The sequence below is a fragment of the Megalops cyprinoides genome, chromosome 17 (assembly GCF_013368585.1).
Source record: "Megalops cyprinoides isolate fMegCyp1 chromosome 17, fMegCyp1.pri, whole genome shotgun sequence".
NCBI classification, from domain to species: domain Eukaryota; kingdom Metazoa; phylum Chordata; class Actinopteri; order Elopiformes; family Megalopidae; genus Megalops; species Megalops cyprinoides.
The window spans coordinates 20,015,445-20,040,671 of NC_050599.1; the positions used below are offsets into that span (position 1 = coordinate 20,015,445).

General features: G+C 42.1%; 2 protein-coding genes across 2 annotated transcripts in view; one reads left to right on the forward strand and one right to left on the reverse strand.

Annotated features, from left to right (window-relative positions):
• The window catches only part of LOC118792581 (N-lysine methyltransferase SMYD2-A-like), a 31,842-nt gene extending 13,145 nt beyond the window's left edge, over positions 1 to 18,697 (forward strand). The window contains exons 4-12 of the mRNA XM_036550461.1: positions 2,569 to 2,629; positions 5,687 to 5,811; positions 9,597 to 9,664; positions 11,104 to 11,206; positions 12,206 to 12,316; positions 12,790 to 12,910; positions 14,652 to 14,826; positions 16,391 to 16,499; positions 17,595 to 18,697. Of these exons, the coding sequence (XP_036406354.1) occupies positions 2,569 to 2,629; positions 5,687 to 5,811; positions 9,597 to 9,664; positions 11,104 to 11,206; positions 12,206 to 12,316; positions 12,790 to 12,910; positions 14,652 to 14,826; positions 16,391 to 16,499; positions 17,595 to 17,678 (957 nt within the window). The 3' untranslated portion in view covers positions 17,679 to 18,697. The remainder of the gene's footprint in view (positions 1 to 2,568; positions 2,630 to 5,686; positions 5,812 to 9,596; positions 9,665 to 11,103; positions 11,207 to 12,205; positions 12,317 to 12,789; positions 12,911 to 14,651; positions 14,827 to 16,390; positions 16,500 to 17,594) is intronic.
• A 3,439-nt stretch (positions 18,698 to 22,136) lies between these two features.
• The window catches only part of LOC118792299 (tyrosine-protein phosphatase non-receptor type 14-like), a 33,637-nt gene continuing 30,546 nt past the window's right edge, over positions 22,137 to 25,227 (reverse strand). Inside the window, exons 15-18 of the mRNA XM_036550123.1 lie at positions 24,651 to 24,779; positions 23,965 to 24,199; positions 23,314 to 23,477; positions 22,137 to 23,148 (exon numbers count right to left, since the gene is read on the reverse strand). Of these exons, the coding sequence (XP_036406016.1) occupies positions 23,020 to 23,148; positions 23,314 to 23,477; positions 23,965 to 24,199; positions 24,651 to 24,779 (657 nt within the window). The 3' untranslated portion in view covers positions 22,137 to 23,019. The remainder of the gene's footprint in view (positions 23,149 to 23,313; positions 23,478 to 23,964; positions 24,200 to 24,650; positions 24,780 to 25,227) is intronic.

Sequence of the window (25,227 nt, forward strand, 5' to 3'; positions counted from 1 at the left end):
ACAGTTATGACAGGCTCACTAACCATTGTTTGTTAAACTGGTGATAATGCTTCACAGCACAGCCCCACTGATTTTGATTAGCTGTTTGTTTGTACAGAAATGTATAGAACTAGTGATAATATGAATTATTTTTAAAATATACACTTAAAGGCCAAAAATCGACAAGTTACAACCATCAAGGTGACAATGAAGACATTTCCTGGTGATATTGCACAGGCTACTGATTAATTGGATTGTGATATTTATCATGGTGTTATTAACAGGGTTCATCTGTATCTTGGTGTATCTTGGCAATGAGAAGCCAAAGCTGGTGAATTGTTTGCATATTTTCACTGGGTTTAAAGCAAACGCAGAGAAAACACACTGTTTCTGGAATAGTCAGCTAGCCAATCTTCTTCAGTTCTTCACAAGAGGGAGTGACTGAGCTATACATTTGCTTTGCATTGCCACCTGTTGGTTTTAGAGTAGCATGTGTACCACACTACTACAATTACATAAGGAGATAAGAACTCAATTAACATTATATTAGATTAATTTTCAGCCAGACTTTTTTCATGTGGCACGCATTCCCAGCCCGTCTCAAGGGTACTTTCTGTTCATAACCACTGATCCAGGATCAGTTTACGTGTACGTCTCCAACTATTTTGTTTAGAGGATGGGTGCTTATCCAGCATCAATGATTGGAGCTACTGTCTACACTGGTGTCATTTGAGATGGTTGTAGGAAGGCAATTAATGGAAGCAATGCTAGTTAGTAGGAAGATGTACCTTTTGACTGCCATATTTCATACTTCTGTGATTGCAGCCATTTCTACACAATTTCTATACAAGTATACAATTTTGCAAATAATATACATATCCACATCTAATAGCAATACAGAAGTTTTGTGTAAGTGCTATTATTGGAGTCTTCGTGTCTAAGGAGAACTTTGCGTGCCCTTTCTAAGTGGATCTTGCTGTGTCAATAAAGGATATATTTACCCGCAAAGTTGCACGCCTTCCAGAAGATGTGTCACATCCATTAAGGCCAGACATTAAAAAGGCCCACGTCGGCATTGAATATCTGTCGCCAGCATTACATCAAACTAGAGACGGAAGACGCAGTGTGGAGAACACAGACCAAAGACTGTTGTTTGCAGAATGCATTTCACTGCAGTGCTGTTTGTGTGAGCCGCTTCCATGGACACACTAATTTGCTCTTTAGCTAGTAAGTGTTGAGCATAAGGACTGGGATTCCTTACAGTTTCTTAGCCCTGTTCACCTGAAGGGTTGAAGCACAGGTATCAATGCCTTAACTCGGTGTATGTCTACATTGTTTCACAACTGAACGTGACAACTGGTAACTACACCCTGCTCTGGAAGTGGTTTTAATAATGGTAATACAATGCATGTAAGACAGCCTTTCAGAATAATTAAAATCCCCTACCATAACTAAATGCTCAGTAAGAAACCAAGCTGGGCTAAATCACTGAATTCAACATTAGTTTACACCAGGTTGTGTTAATGAGTAAGCTGTTATTCAAGGCTAGCTGGCAGTTCAGACTGGTAAATTAAACAGATGACTAGACATTATGTTTTCATCTCACTCATGTGTCTCTGCATTAATGAGTGTCTTTCACATTGGAAAGAAAGTAAAAATATTGCCAGCAAAAGATCTTAATTCAAGATCTGACCTTTAACTGGTTTTCTTCTGCCAGCACACTGGTAGGGTGGAAAAATATAGATGAGCAAAGTCCACTAGACTGGAAGAAATTCAGAGCCCAGAGACAGAAGAGCTCTCTCTGGGACAGAGCACTGGCTGTAACATGACCTGGTCTGGTACAGCCATGCATAAAGGCCTAAAGTTTAGTAGCCTTGTAGTGAATGATTATAGGCTGACTGTGCTGGCCCTGCCCGGTCACCTGCTACAGTGTTGAGTGGAAACTGTTGCATTGTGGGATGGTACAAGGTAGGTGTTTTTCAGTCTTGGTCTGGGTCAGGATGATTTCAGTTGTGATGCTGTGCTTCTTTGTGAGGCTTAGAGCAATGAACAGTGTAAATTCGGAGGAGCAGGAAGTCCAAAGGAGTCTGTTCACTCACTAATTCAGCCCAAAGGGTTTTAATAAAAAACAAGACATTTTGCCCTGCATGTTCTTTACAAAGTAAATGAGGGCCATGAAGGTCGAATCATTGTGTTTTTGCAGTAAATAATGGCGCACTCCTTTTTCCTAACAGAGTGCATTTTTTACTGGATGTATATCTTGGATTGGGTCCCATACGCACGTGATGAGATTGTAAAACACGCCGTGCTGTGAATATGTTTACTTCCATCAGAGTATTGGGGATGAGGTGGTGATTATGGCTCAGGGAAGGATACAACAGCACACTGTGCTCAAATAATGCACTGTATCGGGTGGACCTCCAGCATTACTAAATCAATGTGCAAATAAGTCACAATGGCCTTGTACTTACCTCAATCCCGAATAACAAAATATAAAAACTGAGAAAAGTACGTGGATGAGTGCAGTGTTATTTCTTTTGGTATATCTGGTATGCGCCTCTGAAGGACAAATTGTTTGTGGTTTTGCAGAAAATGCAGCCAGAGAGGAGTGCATCGGAGAAGCTGCTGCTCGTGAGGGAGTTTGAAGCACGTAAGTACAACAAACCAAGTCAGCTGTATGGTTACAAGAGACCTATTCGCTGTGTTGGGCATTGTGCCTTAGTCATCCATTTGAATGCTCTGTTTTCTACCGCTAAGCAGTGGTATATAAAACAGACTAGTTTCCATAGATTGTTAATAGAGAAAGGAAAAGCAAGCTTTTTTATTTTAAAGTAAGTACTGAATTTTTGATTATTATTCAGTGGAATTATTTATTCTTTTGCACCCAAAAGGGAGACAGTTGTTTTGACTGTAAGAGGTTTCATCAGTCTCTTTTCTTCTCTCTGTAGAGCTTGTTAAATTGACAACAGTTAATTAGTAGAGTTTGAATTTTAAGTAGATATTAGTTAAGTTGGAGCCAGTAAAGAACTCAAGTGGGCTGTTATTCACCAGCAGGCTAGAAGTTCCCAAGTCCTGTAGGATAGCTTGTTTTCATAACAGACAAAGAGATATGCCATTTAGAGTTATTTGCTAAAACAAATGTACAAATTGCATTTATAAATATTGGACATTATAATTTTTCCCATTGCTGACATGGCTTTGTTTGGATGCCCATCCAGTGACCTGCCCTACAGTGTTTCTAAAGACATGGTCACATGCATGATTGAGCTAATGGGACAGTATAACTCATCCCCCGTTTTTACTTGTGTGTAAATGAAGTGTCCTTAAATGGCACCTCGGGTTACTGTCAGAGAAGAAAAATTAGAACAGGAAAAAGTCTTTGTGTGGATGTGCCAAACATTTAGTTCCAACTACAGATTTTCTTGTAGAGTTTATTTTCAAACCCTTGCTCCTTCCTCTTAACCACAATCCATTTCCTCTGTAAAATGTGAAATTAATTTAAAGCCCTGATTGGATGACAGTCATACCAAATGAAAAGAAAATAATCACAACTACTAAGAATTATTCAGAGAACAGCCCAGTCTTAAGGTGGAGAAAACAAACACACACACACACACACACACACTTTATTATATACTACGTTCATATGTACTACCTATCACTGTCTTGTCAGCAGACAAGTTCTGGCAAAATGGCTTACACTGCCCAGCTGGAATCTATTTATACACTGGCAATCCATGTCATATGATGCTCTTGATTTCCCTTTATTGGGATTGCCAGGGAATCGCCCAAGCTCCAGGGGACAAGACAGAGTGAACCAGGCCACAGTTATGGGAGTTTTGGTGCCCTAAGAGGATAGGCATGCCCAGAAAAAAGCCTGATAGCCTGGATTAGCCAGGTCAGTGGTCTGTGCTGACAGTTAACGCAGACTGATTTATTTGTTAACATTGCAGTTATCGTCTGATATCTAGAGGCCTTTATCAAGGGTAATGTTCCAAATGTTCACTATTACACAGAAGGGCAGAATAAAGGCCAGAATCAAAATAATGTCATACAAGTGATGCATTGTACAGTGTCACATAGCATGTGTATTATCCAGTATGTAATGCCTCAGTATACATTGTACATATGGCAGTGTTTCAGCCCGATTGAAAAAAAAAAAAAAAACTTCCAACACTTTCCAGCTTTCCAAAAGTTTCCAGTACTGTGCATCCAGAATGATCCAAGGCAATCAGTAATCAGCTGATTCAGAGGCGTCGTCCCTGTGCCACGCGGCTCACAGGTGCTGTCCGATTTTTACAGTCACAGGACAGATTTAGCTCAGGGAACACAGGTAGAAACCCGGAGAGGCGAGTTCTTAAGAAGGTGAGAAGAGCTACAGTGTCAGCTACTCTGACAGCGGTACGTGGTCGCGCCGCTGATGAGACGCTGGTGATAAAAGTGAACTGGCATGAAAAAGTCTGGACAGGCAGACAGACAGACAGACAGATGGTGGGAGGAGCGGCAGAGTGGGTGGCAGAGACGCAAAGGGTTGGAGGTGTGTGATATCAGCGAAGCTACTCTTGTCTGCAGTAGCGATTTCCACACCGCCATTTACTCTCCAGCTCCAGCTGTGCTATTCCGGTAATGTAATGAAGTGTCATAGCAGTACTCTTATCACATGGCTTAATTCCCTAGCCTTGGATGCGGACCAAATGTTTAATGAAATGGATGAGGCAAAGAGATTAAGCACGTTAGGTAGAAAAAGTGTGTAATTATCAGTGGTTTCATACTCATATCTGAATGTCACACATATTACATATGGTTATTTTTGTGCTTTAGGAACATTCGTTTTTATTCTGCCTGTGGCTCATTTGCTGGGAATGTAATTTTGCAGTCAAATTTCACTGTATACAATGTACATTCATACACTAAAATGTTGGTGACACAGCCATAAAAATATGACACAGTAAACATTACAGCAACTCTTGGCTCTCTTCATGTTATGTTTATATGTATATTTTATGCATGTTTTATGATTTATGAAAACTATTTTAGAAAAACTTACTGCTCACTCTTTGAATTGCACACATTCTCTATATCTCATACGAGTCACTGTACTAATAGTGAATGCAGATATATTACAGCTGCTTTCATATAAAATCAGTGGAAGGCACCTCCTCCGTTAATTTCTTAGGAGCCCCAGAAGCTGTCAGCACGTCTGCCTGTTGGAAAGTGATGGCGGAAATTTACCAGCACATTCGCACTTCACACCCCGGGATGGCTTTGGTGGCTCAGCTGCTCTCTGAAAGCGAAAGCGCTCCCATGCAGGGCCTCGAAGGGCAGTCCCCCCACCGCACCTGTCAGATGCCTTTGACTGTGTCATCAGAGCTGTCTCCCTCCGACAGTCTCTGAGCACAGCACCCATATGGCACAGCTGTGGCTGAGATAATATTGAGGAAGGTTGATGTGGCGTAAAGGAATCAAAGAGGGACAGGGTTGCGATAAGCGGAGCGACCCGGGGGTGGGACAGTTCTGAGGGAAGGAACAGAGGGCCTGTTCCCTTGGTTGCAAAGACGTACTGTTAGCGAAGATAGGCTGTTGTAACAAGCATGGGCCTGGGGCTGTTTTTTATTCGTACTCTCTCAGGCTGCCAGTTAGATGTCAAGAACCAGGGCATGACCGAGAATGATTCCAGAATCGTGATGCTCTTCTCTGTTCCACGCAGATCTGAACGAGCTGGACAATGAGAAGAGCGAGATGAACCAGGCCGACATAGCGGCCCTACATCACTTCTACTCCAAGCACTTGGAGTTCCCCGACCACGCTGGCCTCACCGTGCTCTTCGCTCAGGTAAGGCGCGTACACTGGAGCGTTGTGTTCTGGTTGAACGTTGGTGCATTGCATTCTGGGTAGGCACTGCCAGACTATCAATATGAAACTAGTGAAGCACAGTGGCGTTGTTGAACACAGACTTGTGAAATGCGAAATGATGAGCTGAAAACCTCAGTAATGGCCAACTTTCTTTCACAAAATAAAAACGGTAAACAGTGCATGAATGTTCTTTTAGTGTGACCTGCAATGCATCACTGTCTGAAATGAGTGTTAGTGTTTAAATAGGTCTCATGTACTGTCTCGTCCCCTGCTGCTCTTAACTAGTTTTATGCTTCCGCTGCCAAGACACCTGCAGCCCCTTATTCCCTCCAACCCATTTAGTCAGATGAAATATACCCTTCAAGTGCACTGAAGACACATTTTCAGATCAGTAACCGACTTAAAAGAGTGTACTGGATAACAGTGCTGCTGTATTTGGAAATCATCAAATTTTATTGGGCTTTTCACAACATGCCTAACATGCTTCTCAGTTCTTCCCCCTCTGTCATGAAAATAGTAAAGGAGTGTTAGTTTGTCATGGTGGTAAGAGCAGGCCCTTCAGCCCCGCCAGGCCCATCATTCTGCCTGAATCTAATAAGGAGTGATATGGTGCTTTTCATGTATTAGAAACAATGAAAACAGTAGCAACAAATAAAGTGACGAGCAATCATCTGTGATCAATGATAAAGATGTAGCATTCCATACAGAGGAAAACACTAACATAACAAAAGAATCTCGAAGGGAAAAAACCATAAAGATACTTGTCTTAGGTCCTTGTAATAAGGACCATTATATAATCAGCTTGTTCAGGGCAGCGAGTTTATGAATGAGGATCATAATGTGAATAAACCATTATTCTGGGATGAAATTTTTTTAATTGAAATTGGCAGGTCATCGTTGACCGCTGAGCCGTGTTAGCAAATATGCAGCGTTCTTGTCAGCATTGTTCTCTCTCCCCACCTTAGGACATCTCTCATACAGCCTACCCCCCCCCCACTTAGTCAGACCTCACTCCCGTCCCAGATTGTTTTTGTTTTTTTTTTTTGGGGGACGAAATGTATTCGGCACTGTATTCCAACAGACCCACTTTTTGCGCTCCTTAGGTGTCTGCTCCCTTCCTGAAAAAATGAGCACATGTTTCAGCCTCGTCTTGCGTGAGCATGTGACTCACTAGTGTGTGGGAAAGCATGGCTCTGGCAGCGGCCTTCCAAAAATAAGGACAAGAGACAATGTGCTGGTGATAAGCCACGGTGCTTTCAGGAGCTCTGACATGCATGGAAAAATGAGTAGGATGGCACATGAATAGGATTTTGTATGTATATTTAAGCAAGATTTAATTGGTTTTACTACCCTGAGCAGTGGGTAGGGTTTAACAAAGGCTAACAAATATAGACCTTAGTCATATTGAGTCATTTGAGGTATCGGAGTACCAGTCAAGTAACTTGTTTTGCTGCTGGTGACAGCGATTAGGAATGAGTTCAAACTAGTTTGTGATGTGGATTATGTCAGGACATGCTGGTTAATATTGTTTTCACAAAAAGCTGCCATGACATTGAACATGAAGGAAACAAACAGTTGAGTAATGTTGGTCTGTGAATAAGACAACACAACCCTCTGGTGCCTGAGGGGGCTAGACTATGGACTGTAGAAATGCATTCTACAACGTTGAAATTCATGTTTTGGAAAATATACGTATGCTGCTTGTCTCTGCTGCTACTGGAGCAGTGAGAGCAGTGGGTTTATAAGCAGAGGGCTGCTGGCTTTAACCACTCAGTGCTTTGTCTGAACACCTGATTATGTGTTCAGCTGTGGATCATGTGTAAGGCAAAATGTATTTAAGTTGTGCTTTATAAGGGCCTTTTCTAAGCAGGCAAATCATATAACAGCACCGGTGGCAGCTGCTGGGCTGTAAACCAGAGGAAGCCTGGGGATGAGGCATGGCTGGAAGAACTTCTTTTTTTTTGCCAAATCACTCTAAAATGGGTAGTCTTGGTGGCTTCTGGGGGGAGGGATTCACTTTTCTACAAGTGATTCTATTATCAATTAGACAGAAAATACGATACAATAGAAGCCCTCTACATTTAAAGGGAAATTGAATTATTTGCGTATACACTATACATCATGAAATGCTTTAATGTCCAGGAAAGCAAGATGAAGTTGACAGTGGCAATGAAAAACAGGATGAAAGAAGACAATAAGACAGGATTCACTCAACATTTGAAGACAAAATACTTAGTAATTATTTCAATTTGAGAATTTGTTAGGCATTCAAAGTGTTCACCATTGGACAGTGCAACTTTCCTGACTTCCTTTTGTACTGCTCTGGATGTGCCTCTGGGCATTGTCTCTCCTAAATTAAATACTGTCATTTCACTGCAGTCTGCCTGCTGCCAATGAAAACTAATACTGCATATAAGGCATGCAGACAGCTAAGGAAAATTATGCATCCAGTAAACTTTGGCTAAACGCTGTGGCCATCTGTAATGTCAAAAACAAATGAAACTTTCTTGAATGATTCCCTTAACAACCGCATAACTTAGGATAATGGAGACACGGGTGTGACAGATGAAACTACTGACATTGCCTATCTCTCATGCAAAAAAAGAGCTGCAATAACTTTGGTGTCTCTGGCACCGTAGAAAATTTGAATCAGATTCTTCTGGGTTGTTATTCACATACCGGAAAACACACTCGAATATTCAAAACGTCCAGCCAGAACTTCATCAGACTGGCAGTTACTTTGATTAACTCCTTGTAGTTGCTCTTACTGTCAGAATCTTTGCTCCGATTATGCCCTCTGAAAGGAAGTTCCTGTCTCCCAGGAGTAAGGTGGATGCACTGATAATAAGGATTTTGAAATGCTTGATAGTTAGTGCTGTGTCAACAAATATTTCAAGTCAAAATGACAGCCATAAGCGTGTTTAACATACTTTTTTGATTTTTTTTTACACATTTTATGTAATTATGTAACAAGAACGTAGATATATATTGCTAGCTAGCTTCCCTTGCCTCCCCCATGCAGCCGCTACTGAACAGAATGTACCAGGGTAGGAGCAAATGGACAAGCGTGACAGTGAGCAGAGAGAGGAATACAGGGTTCAGTCCAGCCCTCACAGTGATGCCAGCAGCATTGACCAGCTGCCCAGTCAGAGTCCCCCTGGCTATACCCACGCATGGCCACGTGGTCTTGGCCCTTCCATCTCGGGGGGCGGCGGATTGTGTGTGTGTGTGTGTGTGTGAGGGGGAGGTGGTGGGGTGAGCTTCAGCTGCCCAGTTGGATAAGACCAAGTGCTGATCCTCAGAGGCCATCACTGCCCTTAAAAGGACCCAGTCTGGAGGGGCTGCTCTCTGATTTAAGACTCTCACCCGTACACCTCACACCCATATCCATCCCCCTATCTATCCATCTGTATATCCATCCATCGATCTGTCTGTCATTCTATCTGTCTGTCTATCTGACCTCTGCCAATTTTTTAAAGTGTTTCATTGTTTTTTTTTTTAGGTCAAGCATATCAGCAAAGAATACACACAATGAAAAGTTAATCAATATATATATATAATTACATAGCAGAGAACAAGAAAAAAATCCATCCACAGCACACACACACACACACACCGACACACAGAGAACTGAGAGTGGATTGGCATACCATGTGTGCTGGCACACAGTTACCTCTAGGCATTAGCGTGCCCTGACATCAGACACATTAGGTACGTCCTTGGTACTCCATGTCATAATTAATCCCTTGATTTATACTCCTCAGGTAAACTGTAATGGATTCACCATTGAGGACGAGGAACTGTCGCATTTGGGCTCTGCAGTGTTTCCAGAGTAAGTAAGGCTGACACTCTCACAGTCTAACACCTGTCACCCCTCGCTTCCAGGAGCTGGAAATGGATTCTGTGCTCTAATGAACACATAGCAGCACCTCTGTGAGCAGGGCTCCAGTTATCACAAAGGCTAAGGACCGGTCATATTAACTGGTCTCACTTGGAACACACTCTGATTGCCTCATCTTTGAGGTTGTTGAAAAGAAAAACAAATGTTAATCTGTCTGTCTCTCTGGCCCCCATTATAGTAGGGCTCTGTTCATGTGTTTGTCTGTTCTTTAAAAGATATTTGCACACTCTTACAGACTACATTAGCGTTTAGTTGGATAGCAGACACTTCAGAGCAACTTGCATAGGTTTCAGTTTTTACAAGCTGTCCATTTATACAGCTGGATGATTACTGAGGCATTTCTAGATTCAGTACCTTGCCCAAGGGTACAAAAGTGGTGCACTGGTGCCTCAGGTGGGAATTGAACTGGCAACCTTTCAGGTACCAGCCCTGCGCCTTTCCACTACACCACAGTGCTCCATTGTAGAACTGATATTTGGAGCATCGTATTAAATGAGAATGACAAACACAGACACCGAGTTATATCCAGCTGCATTGTCACCGCAGTAACAGAAGCAGCCTATAAATATCAGAGTATAGTAGCGTTCTGGAAAACAGGAGCTTTCCAAGTAGCCTCCATAATGTTTCTATAAATAAATGTATTTTTTGCTTGATTGCAACTTTCAAAACGTACCACTGTTGTTGTACTGCCCCCTACAGGAGCGAATCTGTACAGTGAGCACCAGGTTACATTACGATGATCAGCGCATGCATTGCTAATCAAGGATGCTTCTTTCCTTTAATGCAGTTACAGGCTCTTGTTGTCTCAATGTGTTATGGTGTCAGGGTGTTTTCTGCCTGGAAAGATTTGAGCCTACTTTTTTTTTTTAATCTAGTGCTGGTGATGTAATATGTATTGATTCTCCGGCAGTCAGTCTAGCAGCTTTCAGATCACGTACATTTGCAAGCCGCTTCCAGGGCGCGCAGTGCAGTAATCAATATGGTGGTCTGTTGTTGACAAGAGTGGTTTAACAGAGATCCTGTGACCTCTGCTTGTTTTGCGGTGTTTTCGCTGCTGGGGAACTGAGTTGCCCTTTTTTTACCGCCACAGTGCATTGACAGAAGTGTTAATGATGGCGGATTTTTGTCAAAGCTTAGAGCGGGAACACACAATTATGTGGCGGACGTGTTAACGACGGGATTGTCTTCGTGTGAATGAAAGCGCAGGCTCTATTATTAGAGCGAGGCGGCAGTAATGACGTTGAGGTGCGCGCAGCTAGGAAAAGCGTTTGTGACAGATTTAGACGTGAGCGGTGCGTCCGAGACTGACGGGGACTCTCACTTTCTCTCTCCCTCTCTCCTCTCTCTCCCCGACTCTCACTGTCATCCAGCGTCGCTCTGATGAACCACAGCTGCTGTCCCAACGTCATTGTCACCTACAAGGGGATTGTCGCCGAGGTGCGGGCCGTCCAAGAGATCAACCCGGGGGAGGAGGTGAGCCTCGCAGCTGTTACCGGGGGTCAGAGCGGGGCAGAGGGGAGGTCAGCCGCTGCGACACGGAGGCTCGTCAATCACCCGAGGGTCGAAGGATATACTGTTTTCTCTTAACAAGGGTGTGTCTTTAAAAGCTATGGAAATAGGCAGATACAGGAATGATGTCGCACAACTAAACACACAGGCAATGGAAGTGAGAATGGTGACAGTATACCCATTTCGCAGCTCATGTCAATGGCCATCTAAACTGAACTGTGAGAACCAATAAAAAGCAAACTGACAGCTGTCTGTCTTTAATACACTCTAATCTCCCACAGCGGGTTAAGGCTATAATGCCATAGTGTTATTCATTGCTTTTTGCAGTGCTGCATGGTTTGTTATTTTGCATGCCTGTACACTGCCAATTTGTTGGCAGAAAAAAAGTGCGCCACCTTATGTTTTGTCAAATAATTGACATTAATGTCAAAGAAATAACTGTTATTTACCAGCAGAATACATTTGCTGTGCTGACAGTAATTACCATGTAAAACAAAAACACCCCCGGTGTATAGAAAGACCAAGTTACTCATTTTTGCAAAAAACAGCTCTGCCACGCAGAAATTATTGATGAAAACCTGACCCAAACTTACAACTGCTGATTTTGCCCACACTACCTCAGACCTGCTGAAGAGGTATTATTCCAAATAAATGCAGCCCAGTGTTTCTTCTGTTCTTCCAAGACAATTGGCAGTGCAGATTCAACCCTTAGATTAGCTTTCAGTTCTTTTTCACAGAAAAGGAGGGGGAGGGATGCCACAGTTTTAAAATACCTTTTGCACTGAAGACAAGAGACCAGATGAAGCAGACTTGCATATGTTGATGATCTTAGCTTAGCACAAAAAAGAGTGGGTGAGGAGACACACCATTTCATGTATATACATGCATACATACACTTACACAGTATCAGTGATTTGTAAAATTGCCATAGGTCCTGCCTGATTGTGTCTATGTCTCCTCCAGGTGTTCACCAGCTACATTGACCTCCTCTATCCGACCGAGGACAGGAATGAAAGATTGAGAGACTCCTACTTCTTTACCTGTGATTGCAAGGAGTGCACCACCAAATCCAAGGTAGCATTGGCTGTGGACACAGCAAAGCATTGGGGGTCATTTACAAATAGACTGGTGCCACAAACTGCTTAAAAATGAAATAAACTGACTGAGATCTCATTTGGAACATACAAGGTTTCCTTCGTGTATGATGCTGAAATGAAGAGGTAACATATGTCTGTGTGTGTCTAACAGCTGAAGATGGTATGAATTTGAGTGGGGCAATGGAGGAGTAGTGTGTTCAGAGACTATTGGAGTAGTGAGAAGAACACAAATAATGAGTACAAAATAATTCAATTGGATAATCAGTCCATCAGCTGTCAGTTGTAATATGTCAATAATAATTAGGACATAGTCCATTCATAAAAAACATACACATGAGCACACACACATACACACACACACACACACACACACACACACACACACACACATACACACACAAACTTACATATTCCTCACATCAGTCCCTTATTTTTCTGCTGTCTCTTCAGGATAAGGCTAAGATGAAGCTCCGTGAGCTGAGTGAGCCCCCGAAGCCTGAGGAGGTTCGGGATATGCTGCGATACGCCAGGAACATCATCGAAGATTTCCGAAGGGCAAAGCACTGCAAGAATATCCTTGTCTGTCCTGGCTCTGTCCGAGGAGAACGGCGGAAGGTCACGGGGGGGTCACGCGGTCGCGCAGAGGGCAGCGTTTCAGTAAGGCCCGTTCTGTTACAGCGGATGCACTGCAGATTGTGTCACCCGAAAAGCTTTCTCAATATTTCATCAGGAGGTGCTGCATTTCATGACCGGTGTCTCATTTATGTATTCATGTGTGGAATTTCTTATTCATACAATACAAAGTTCTCTGTGTGTTGTGTGCGGCGGCTCGGGAGGGGGGGGAGAGAAGCGGCGGAGCAGAAGAGAAATGAAGCATGCTAAAGACCTCTCTCACTCAGGTCACTGTCTGAATGTCTGACTTCCCCCGGGGGGGGGGGGGGGGGGGGTGCTCTGTGCTCTTCTGGGGAGTGAGACTTTAAAATCAGAGGCTACGCGAACTCCTCTGTCACGACTCATTACACTGACTCAGCGGACGTCGGGTTGAGAATCTGAGCGACCTCCCCCCAGATCACTAGAAGCATCCGGGCTCTGTCTGCGTCACCTCTGATCTCTGAGCACACAGGAGGCTGTGTCATTTCGACCCAGCTCTGTCATATTTGAACAAAATACACATTCATAACCCAAAAGCAGTGGCATGAAATTAAGAGTCATGCTGATCCATTGTGAAAGCAAATCCTACAGTTGTGGATGTGAAGTTAAAAGGACATGAGTTATTTCCCTAAGCAGTGGAGTTCATTCTCAGTTTACCCGTATAAATTTCCCGTCACAGTGCCTGTGCATCCTCTGTGCCCGTTTCAGCATCAGCTCTGTCAAGCTGATCCTCCAATCTGCAGACAGTCCCGCTGTGATTGAACGTATAGACGTTAGCATGGTTCACACCGCAATGCTAATTAGCTGATTGGGTAAGAGCGCTCAGTGGGTGTTTTGTGTTCATGTGTCATAGCATCAACCCTGAACTTGGTCATGTGACAACGAGCCGACGAGGGTCTCAGCTGCATCAGCGAAAGTTTTGAATTGAATTTACTGAAGTGCCACCGTGATGTCATGTGACATGACTGCCCCCCCCATTAATGCAGCTGTCATTGCAACTCTGTCAGGTCATCTCAGTCTCACAATCAGATGTATTTTCCACTGTCTTTGCAAAGAAGAAAACCATTGGAATTTTGCCATGTGCTGGCTCTAGTATAGATCTTCTCTCTTGAGTTTTTGGAGTGGGAGTTCTTAAAATAATCCTACTTCAATGTCCGTATTTAACCAGTTTTCTTCCCCAGGTATTTTTGAGCTTTGGGGAATTCCTGCATGCTTTTAGTGGTATATCACGCTCACAGTTAGCAGTAAGAATGCATTACTCATCCACTGCCATTGTACAAAACAAGCATCTGAGTTATGTATGTACTGCACAATATCTTTAAAAAGTCCCAGCCCACGAGGAGAGAACTTCAATCAGACTCCGAAAATACTTCTCTATTCTTAGTAATTTATGAAAGAGGAGGTATGTGCGAAACATAAATGTACTGCAAAAGCTGATCTTTCAGTTCACAGACCTGTATCTGGGGAAATTACTCTCAAATCAGATGTTTGCACTCGGAAACGTTGAGATTAATTGGGATGGTAAATGTTCACGGCTAAATTCGCCTGAAAGTAACACTGCGCGTTAAGCACTGGGCTCGGACTGTGTAGCCAGTAAACTCAGCGGCAGCATGTGAGAAGATCCACTGGGTGCCAGAGATTGTTCCTTGACTCCACAGCACCCCCTAGTGAGCTTCTGGAGATGTGCGAGCTGAGCCTGGATAAGATGGGCGCGGTTTTTGCCGACACCAACGTGTACATGCTGCACATGATGTACCAGGCCATGGGGGTGTGTCTCTACATGGAGGATTGGGACGGGGCCATGAGCTACGGCGAGAAGATCATCAAGCCCTACAGGTAATGCGCCTGCAGTGCTGAGAGCACTTGACTGAAGGTTGCTGGTTCAAATCCTTATAGGGGTACAGTCCATGAGCAATATACATAAACTGAAATGGTTCATTAATTATTAATCTATATAAATAAAATACTACTTAAAATGTAGGCAGTGCATTATGCTCTGGATTGGAGTGTCCGCTCATAAATGGATGAACAATAATAGTAAGCGCAGTAATGATAACTTGACCCCATCTCCACATGTTCTGCAAATATTTATAGCTACGCAGTTGAGGGCAATAACATTACAGCATCCATTAAGTGCTACTATGTATATAACATGGTGCAGAATTCAGGACCTAACATAAGCATAATATTGCATAAGAACGTTTTAGCCGTCAGTTACGATCCAGCATACATTAACTCTAATGCAAATAACTTCTATGTAATTATTGACCCCAAGATTCAACCAACATTTGTCCTTCACTTTGACTCACGGTTAAACACAATGGTTACTTTTTTCTTCACAAACACAGTTTTGGCGAGTCCGGCGATCACCAAAACGAATGAAATTGTACTTTGGGCTGTCATAGCATACACATGTGTGTCCTGAAATGTTTTGGATAATGGATTGCAGTGCTACATAATGGAGCACCAGGAACCGATGTGGTGAGTAAGTGGTGCACCCTGTGTTAATTTACCAGACCCTTAAAGATGTATGGTGCTTATCCTGAAATACTGCGTAAAACGTTGTTAAAGATTGTACAAGTATCCATTGTCGTTAAAGTTATCTTTAAAGCATCCATTAAGTATCCAGTGACTGTTCAAGTATCAAGTTCAAGTATATTGCACAGATTGTGAAATCATTGTTTAAAGAAATGTTTGGTGACTTTTTTATGGTTATAATGGCTCGTCATTACCTTGTCAAAACATTATTTTAAAAACACAGGGGGAGGGGGTTAGTACTTTTACATTCAAGGGGAAGAGCTTTAGACAGAAGCTGTAACTTTCCAGTTATGGTGGCAAAGATGCCCAGCTGTGGTTGAATGTGTCAGTGTGTGTGGGGTAACTGGATATATCTCTTGGTGGGCGAAGTCTGAAACTCTGTAAGCCTAGTTTATTTAGCCACACTGTTATTACAGAGTTCAGTGTGGTTTGCCATAACAAGGGTCAACTAGGAAAATGTTAAGCTGACCAGATGTAGAGGCTTTAGTGAAGATGCTCAGGATAATAGGTTTTTAACAATTATTGACCGTCTTTCTTGTAATGCATCGGGCATTGCTCAATGAGAGCATAAACCCAAAGCATTTGGGAAAGTCCCCATAAATCATGCTTGTATGGTCCAGTTGACTCTGTCTTTGGTAAGTCCTGATGATCACTGTGGAATTTAATGTCAGATTAAATTCATTTCAAGCTGTGATTAAAAGCACAGGTCAAGTCGTACTTTGTCAGCTGCTAATTTTTTTATTTCAGTGTTATACACAAGGCGGACATGTGTGTTAAGGGTCCTACCTCACACTTATTGATGCAGGTGTCAGCAGGAGATATGGCTTTATATTGATCACTTGACTTTTTGCCATTCCTTCAGCATGCATTACCCTCCCTACTCTCTGAATGTGGCCTCCATGTACCTGAAACTGGGAAGACTCTATCTGGGACTGGAGAAGAAGTCAATGGGAATCAAGGCCCTAAAGAAGGTAAAACACAGGTTTTCTGTCCATGATGATTTTACAGACATTCTTCTTTTTTAAATGTTCATGCATAATCAAAGTACTGAAAAGCAACATAGTTCAAAAAGCAGTAAATTTCAGACATATGCATTAACAATATGCCCACTGTCTAGAGGCTACTATTCATTGGGGACTGGTACTCACTACAATGACAGACTATATCTGGACAAGAAAAAGTTCTAAAGTCCGAAAATAATACAACATTGTCATGTTTTCCCTGTCACAAATCCAAAATGATTTCAGGCAGTCACTTTATTTAAAAAAGTGTGAGGAGAGAAAACACTGCATTTTGAATATTTGTAAATTTATTATATTAATAACGTGTCTAACTTATGACCTTAGTTTAGTATTTATAAGGTACCTTTGTACTAGCAACCAAAGTAAAACCACACCACAATGTGATAGAATGGGTTTGATTTCTAAACACATAATGAAGTATTCGACAGGCATCACCACACTGACAACAGACACCAAACAACAATCTTATCTGGCAAAACAAGTTATGTGTATTTCACATTTCTCATTATAAAAATTTTACTTGCTCAGTCTTGATTGGATTTAATCAGTTTGAAGCTTCCACACTGCCATCTAGTGGCAATGTACATGTGCTACAACCTATCCTTCCAGTAATGATGCTTTTAACGTTTCTGTAATATATTAGAGTTTAACATGCTGAAAATTTAGCACTGCAGTTTTGACAGATGATAGGACATGAGTCCAGAGTCAGACAGATGTCATCCCATTAAGGAGTTTATGCAACTTCTGTAAATGGGCCTTTTTGTTCTCTACTAGTGCTTGTTTGAATACTTAAGCTCTGTGTGCTTTTTGTTCATCATGGATGTTCACAAGCCATTTGATTCTAAAATTCTAGTTCTTTCACGTATGATATTATACTGATACACTCATCGATTGTGTTGAAATTAGCACTTGCGTCTATAGTACTGATTTCTCCGAAATCCGCCCTAGACAGTGGTGCCTGCCCATGTAAACAGATCTGTCCAGATGCATGCATGTCGCATGTGACAGAGGTGAGCGACGTGAGTTTCTGCCTGTGTTCCCCAGGCCATAGCGATCATGGAGGTGGCCCACGGGAAGGACCACCATTACATCGCCGAGGTCAAGAGGGAGATCCAGCAGCAGAAGTGACACCTCTTGACAAGCACCATTTTTTTTCCCGGATCCCCAAAAAAAAAAGAAAAAAAAAAAATGAAGTTGTGCAGAATGCCTTGTTAACCTGTCATTTCCTCTCATACATTTCCACAGCAATGGCAAAAAAAAAAACATCAATCCGTTCTTTTTACACATCATGCAACGCATCTCGAGCGGTCCGGTCGCACCGATGTCACTTCCTGAGTAACGATGTAGCATGGGCAGGCATGTGCCCCACTTCCTGTTTCTGCATAATGGCTGTTACAGACTTCATGGAATGCTTTTACATAATTCAGTATTTTAAGTACAGTACTCAAAGTTGCAGATGGGGGCTCAAGGGGTTTAAAAAACATAAATTATGACTGGATGCTGTCTGATTCAGAAAGGTGGAGCTTTGTAGAGAAAACTACAGTGAAATGAACGGTACTTGCCAGGAGCTGCTCTTTCATGGTTGACGAAACTGCAGTTAGTTTACAGTATTTGAGGCTTGGAAAAGGTTTATAACCGAAGCACAACTTTTGTTGTATAATGGATACTTTTCTACTGAGCAGACATGCTGTACCTTTTAACTGAAAATAAGTGAATAGTTCCTTTGGGGTGATTTATGTAGATTTTTTTTTAATGTCTACTGTGGTGTTGTCTGAAGGGTTTCAAAGCCAGCAGGGGAGAGGGCTGCTTCCCCTATATGTTGCTGCTGTTCCATTACCAGCAAAGCTTACCGTGGTTCTACCCAGTAACACTGTAACATCACTGTAACACATCTGCATGTGGCCGATCTCAGCACAGCCCATCTGCCCTCATCCGGGCCAGCCTGAGGCTAACCCACCGGTCTGCTGGAGGAATACGGTTAACGGTTGTCTGTAAGCATTGGTGCACTGCTGTTCTTTCTCGTATGGTACCCGATGCATGGCAAGGAAGGGTACAGGAATGCGATCTCTCTTACCAGCTCTGCTCTGATTGATTTTTGAACCTGTCCTGCATCAGCACTACAGTAAATAAAGGCCCTGAAAGACCGTGGCACGATTTTTTTTTTGTGAGTGGATTTCTTGAGTGGTCAGTTTTGAGTGATAAGTTGCATTGCACTTCCCAAGGCATGACGTAGGTCGACCAGAAGTAGTAAGTGGCACATAGTGACAGCCAATTTGTTCCTGTAGCGCCCTCCACGAGGTAAATAAACGACCCTTCTATAATAGGGTCAGACCTAAGCCGTGATGCGACATCGGGGGTTAATCCCGACTTCTGTCCATTTCAGGGTCACTACCCCAATTAATCTCAGTGGCAAAATTCTTTTTGTTTGGTTAAGGGGGGCATGAACTAACAACTCCCCTTTGTATCGGCAGGTGCTCTGACAACGGGGACATTACACTCACAAATCCCCCTGTGTTCTACCATACAGAAGGTGCTAAAGCAGTGCACTATCTGCAAATGAAGCAACTTATTTAATCATATGACAGTATACAGTACCAGTCAAAAAAGTCTGGAAACACCTGCTCATAGAAGGGTTTTTCTTTAATTTTACAATTTTCCACATATTAGAGACATCAAAACTATGAAATACCACAAATGGAATTATGCAGTGACCAAAAACAAATCAAACTATCTTGTATTTTAGATTCTTCAAAATGTTAAAAAATATTTAAAAATTTTTTTTTTTTTGGAAATAAATTCATACATAGGCATCAACTTTGTTAGTTTTACTTGTCTATGAAACATATACGAAGCATTTAAGCACAAGTATTTAGATCAAAATATCTTTGAATGCATGTTTCCCATTATCTTCATCAGGTGTGTTCAAACTTTTGACTGACACTGTATACGCACTCATCTATATAGGTGCATATCAAAATAAGGTCGCCACCCCTTCACTCCCCCCCCCCCCCCCCCCCCTCCAATTAGAGACAGAAAGGATTCAGTTATGGGAGATGGGTACAAAAGAACCGAAACCTATGTAAAATAATGCTTTATTGCATAATTAGCGAGAATGACAGCTTCATACATTTCTGAAAGGAGACAACGCCTTTGCAAAGCATATACAAAATCTATGTACAAAATGAAGAGGTGTTCAGAGAAATGTGAGTATTACTCAAGAGAGGAGTGACACAACCGTGGAATGCAGTGTAGAACAATACTGTCACACAGAGAGAGGAGTGCAAAAAGAAAAAACAACACATCTAGGAAGCATAAGCTTATATACCGATTTGAGTATATATACATTACAATATAAAAAAGGCATGCATAGTTTTAATTCTTTTATGGTATTAAAAAGTACCAAGTCGAAAGCGTTCATATAAATTCCGCACATCCAAAATATATAATACAAGGACGATGCTCACTCAACTTTGCACAAACTTATAATTTTTTTTTTTTTTTTTTTTTTAAAATCACAAACTTTAAAGGAAAAATACAGAAATCTGACAGACTATTTTATTACATCTGCAACAGGAATTAGGCACTTAACTGCTCAAGTAACAGCCTTGATTGGAAAATGTTTTTTAATTGGCTGTCAGTTGAGCTCCTACGGGATGGTCCAGTCTTGACCATTACTCCACTCCACTCCCGCACTCAGCAGAAAGCACTACAGACATCCAGGACTTACTGCCCTGAGAGATGCAGACACTCCCTGTTCAACCACACATTTAACCACAATGAGAAGATAAGAAGTTCTTTGTCAGCTGTGCTTCGACAAGACAAAAGTCCAAGAGACAGTGTATGAAAGCTCATATCAAAAAGTGTATTCTTAAAACACTTTGCTCCTTTATTTGCAGGCTGAATATTAGGTAAAACTGTGAGTCCACACTCAGTGTACTGTGCTCACAACCCAGCTGCTCTGGCATAGGGAAATCATGAGCAAGTGTGAATTGACATGTAGATGTTATGAGGCCCACAATATTAAAGTGGCTCCCAGGTAAAAATGTAAAATCTGACATCCTGTACAATATGTATGAAACCTTCCCTTAATGACTGAGAGTGCTTTAAATACAGCTAGCCCTATGAACCCCACTCCCAACTGTCGGTGATGATGTCAGTGGAACTTGTGGGGAGGGAGCGGGAAATTTTTAGCAGAGAGAGGTATTTAAGTGTAAGAGAATATTCACAGTGTACAAACTACAGACCTATACACTCAGACAAAGTAGATCTATAACCTGTTTTGGTCTATTTTATCTATAAGAGACCTATGCAGACAGGAAACAAAGTACCGCCAATAACTTCCTGCTTCCTCCCCCTCTGATTTACAACCACAGCTCAGGGCTGGCTTCACTTTGGAGGCATCGTTTTCAGCCATTCACGTCACGCCTCACACAATCAAAAGCACAGACTTTTACCAGAGTGCCCATTTAAGCAGTGTCCAGAATGCCACTCCCTAACACCTTGGAATCTGCAGTGAAGCCCACAGAGAGTGTGACAAACCTGCTGTACCAGAAATCAGGCCATAGTGTGTAGACCGAAGAGATGGACCTTTGCCCAGCCAGGGGGCAGTGTTCTTGGAAGTGGTTCAGGACTTCTCCACTCACCCTGGTAGTTGCATTATTCTTCTCAGGGAAAAAAAAAAAAGATGGAAGACCAAATTTCAGACCAAGAATGAAAAAAACCCCATGTCCCATGGGGCTAATATTAGAGGGTTTCACAGAGTTCAGCTGAAAGGCTTTTAGTTTTAAAGGAATGATGAATGAGAAACAAGGAGACAAGCATTGTAATACAGATGGTAACATTGAAAATCAAATGAAAATAATCGAAATGTATTTGACATTTGACAAAAAGTGAGTGAGGCATCTAATTACCAAAACAACTGAAATGCTGAGGGAAAACTGTATTTTGGGTACAAATGGCAAAATGTAGGTGAAAATAACAAAAACAAATAAAAGGTAACACACCAATGCCCAAAGTGGAATCTTAAGTATACGACTACAATAATTGAACTTACAATGACCTTAATGATGGGAAACACATGGGTTTATTTACACTTACTTTCTAAGGCTAAACACCTTATACTCCAGGCAGTTTCAGCCTTGAAGAGGTAACTCAAAAATGGAAATGGAAAAGAAAGGTTTTCTTCGGTAAGAAAATTATAGCAATCTTGAATTGCAACCTTGCATCTAATCTTCAAAAAAGTTTCACCATTTCACAACAGAAAATCTGATAATACATGTGGAATTTAAAGTAGCTTAGGAGAATTTAGGAAATGAAATACTGATGCCAAAATACTAAAGAAAAGAAACAAAATAAACAACTGTAAACCATTTTGTAACCGTGTAAGAAAACTAGCAAATGTTCCGAAAACGAGCACACAACCCAGAGCCGGGCCTAGGCACGAAGCTCAGTTGCGCTTGAAAAATTAAACATTCACTTTAAAGAAATGTATACAGAGAACAAAGAGTAAGATTTAAATGTCATTAAGAAAATAAATTAACGTAAAAAATAAAATATTTAAAAAATATTAAATATTGAAATGTCTTGACAAGATTTCAATGTATTTTACAACTATCTGTCGTAACACATTTCCAGAGCTGAAAACATTGAAAAGCTGCAGCCTATAGTTAAATTTTTCTGTAACTGTCCCTTCAAAGGGCCTTTAAATACAAGTGTGCACTGCCCTCTGCTGTTGTGGCATGCAACTACATCGTCACATATTTTTCTCTTGCGTAATGGGACTTTCAAAACAAGAAAACAAACAGGATGACTTCTTTGAGTTCCATTTTAAAACACTATTGTAGACAATTCTTCGCATTTAAATCAATAAGGCATTTTCTTTTATATTCTGCTGTCTTTTGCTCAAAGTTATAGTCAATATAAAACAATATTAAAGTATTATAAAACAAAATTAAAAGTATTGATTTTTTTTCCTTTTTTGCCTCCCTGTTGAGGCCTATTTGGAATATCAAAAAATATATAGCAAATTCTCATTCATTGTGCAATCTGACCTATACCACAACCATTATAATCAGTAAAAAAAACAAGAATTTGCCAGCTCAAATAGGAGATTGATATGTCTGTATGTAATCCTCTCTTTGTGTTACATACCTCTGTTTCTCTCTAATTTACCCGTGAAGATGCAGGCGAGATGCAAATTGGCAATACGACACATCCTTTCAAAAGGATGCGGTGTTTCTAGTGTTCTCCAACACTTCATGGCCAACAAAGACATTACACCAACAAATGAATGGGAAAAGCGTGAGAAAAAAAACACTTTTAAATAAGAAAGATGAAGACAGATGATTTAAAAAGACACGCTGGATTAGAGTTGTTTTTTTTTTTTCAGGTGCACTGTACCGGCACCGTGTTTTCTCACAGCGGAAAGCGGCCGTGTATCTCGTCCCTCCCGTCTCCGCACCAGATCGGATCAGATCAGACGAGAGTTCTTGAGGAACTGGATCAGAACCTGGTAGACAAACTTGTACTGGGAGATGGTCTGGACCATGAGCATGCGCTGCTGCCGGAGTCTCCCGAGCATCACCGGAACGTCCACCTTCTGTTGGAGACAGGACACGACGACTGCGTCACTCGCGCATTTTACGGACAGATTTGGGCTTTCTGCTGAGTATGAGTGGAATGAGTGACGAATGAGGCTGCATTGCGGTGTTAAAGGCGGATGGGACCGGGAACAGCGGAAGGCGGTTCCGGGCCGTTTCCCTACCTCGTTGTGCTCCAGGCAGCTGATCATGAGCTCGGTCAGGATGACCACGCCGGTCCGGCCCACGCCGGCGCTGCAGTGAACCACGATGGGCGGGTTCAAGCTCTTGGAGGTGTCCAGCATACTGTTGGTGTGGCGCCGCACCGACTGGATCTCCTCCAGGTACGCTGATGGCACATGGGTGAACAAACCAGGTCAGACATGCAGATACAAATGCACTAGACTGGATGCAGTCTTCCAAAATATATACACTGCAATATGCTACCCATTGAGCCTGAATGGATGTACACACAAAAGGCAGCTACCTGACCTCCCCAAATCACATCAGCTTTTGTCATTAATACAAATACAATGTGATTCTGACTTGATCTTACCCAATAAGACCAACTGGAATGTGTATACATTTGACCGCTGTTTTTAACAGACATGACCACTCTTGTTATTGTATATCTATGCTGAAGAATATTCTAAAGGCATAATTAAACCAAAAAGAGTGTTAATGGCCTGAGAGGAGAGATTAATTTAATGTGTGATCACATGCCCTCGGGTTTGAGCAAGAGAAAGAAGTATGCTAGGGAGATAAATAAACTGCTGAAATATCTGTACAAATGGGTTAACAATAATTACAGTGATGATAATTCCTTTAACACTCACAGAGGAACCCCTGGACATATTCTGGGCAGCCGTGGTCTGGCCAGTCTGTGTACTGCAGGTGCCACACTGTCCTCTCTTGCCCAGACAACAGGTGCTTGACCTTTAACCCCGTGGTGGCGTAGCAGCCCGAGTCCGTGCGGAACTTGGTGGTCACTTTGAACTTCCCATGAGTGGCGGAGTTGTGCTTGGAGCCCAGCTTTGGCCAGTACCTGTGGCTCTTCGACCTACCACCCTCCTGTGACCCCAGAGTGCAAAAACAATCTCTTACAGACAGACACATTGCAGTACAAACTGCAGAGCCACAAAGGTGGTGAAATCTCCGGATACTTCACACGTACAGCTCAGGGGACAGGTGTCATTGTGGCTGGTTAGGACAAGACACAAACTATACAATAAGTAAAAATTTATTTTCCCCAATCAATATCCACATCCTGTACAATTTATCTGACTGAATACATTATCACTCAGCCAGTATGTTCAGTATATGTCAAATTTAACATATGAATCAAGGAAAATCCTGTAACTGAGAATATTAAATCCTCCTTCTCTAATCTATCTGGGTTTATACAAAAGGCCAATAAATAATATGCCGGGACATGCCACTGAATAATTCATAAGTCAACGGAGCATTTCTGTTTCCACCTCCTTGAGGACCTCGGGGTCACTTCAGAAAGGGCTTGTCCTACCTCCTCGGCGGTAACCATGGCGATGACGTTGACTCCTTGCTCCCAGACCATCTGCCAGAAGTCCTGGCATGTGTTTGGCAGCGGACCCTGCGTGGCGATGTAGTGCCACTCCTCCCCGCTGATCATCACCTGGGCACACACCGACAGAAACACAGCAAGGCAGGCACACAGACAGAGTCACACACACACACACACACACACACACACACACACACACACACACACAAAAGAAGAAAACAAACATTAACGTGAGGACTCACAGTCTGTCAATGAACGTTATGGTCTCATCCATATAATTAAGGTTTACAACTGACGCAATTTTATTTTTACCCTAAAAACCATGATGCATCAAAACAGTCTGCTCCAAACATACCCATTACGGTCACCACTAAAAATGACCAGAAAACAAGAAAACATAACTGCATAATCAACAGGCAGATATTTTAAAGAATTTGACAGCCCTTGCAGCAATGGCTGGTAAACACACCCAATGGAGTCGATGAGACTAGTCTACCTTCCTCTCTCTCTCCCCTATCTAGCGCTATTTTCTATTAAAAAACCAATCTACACTAGTTTA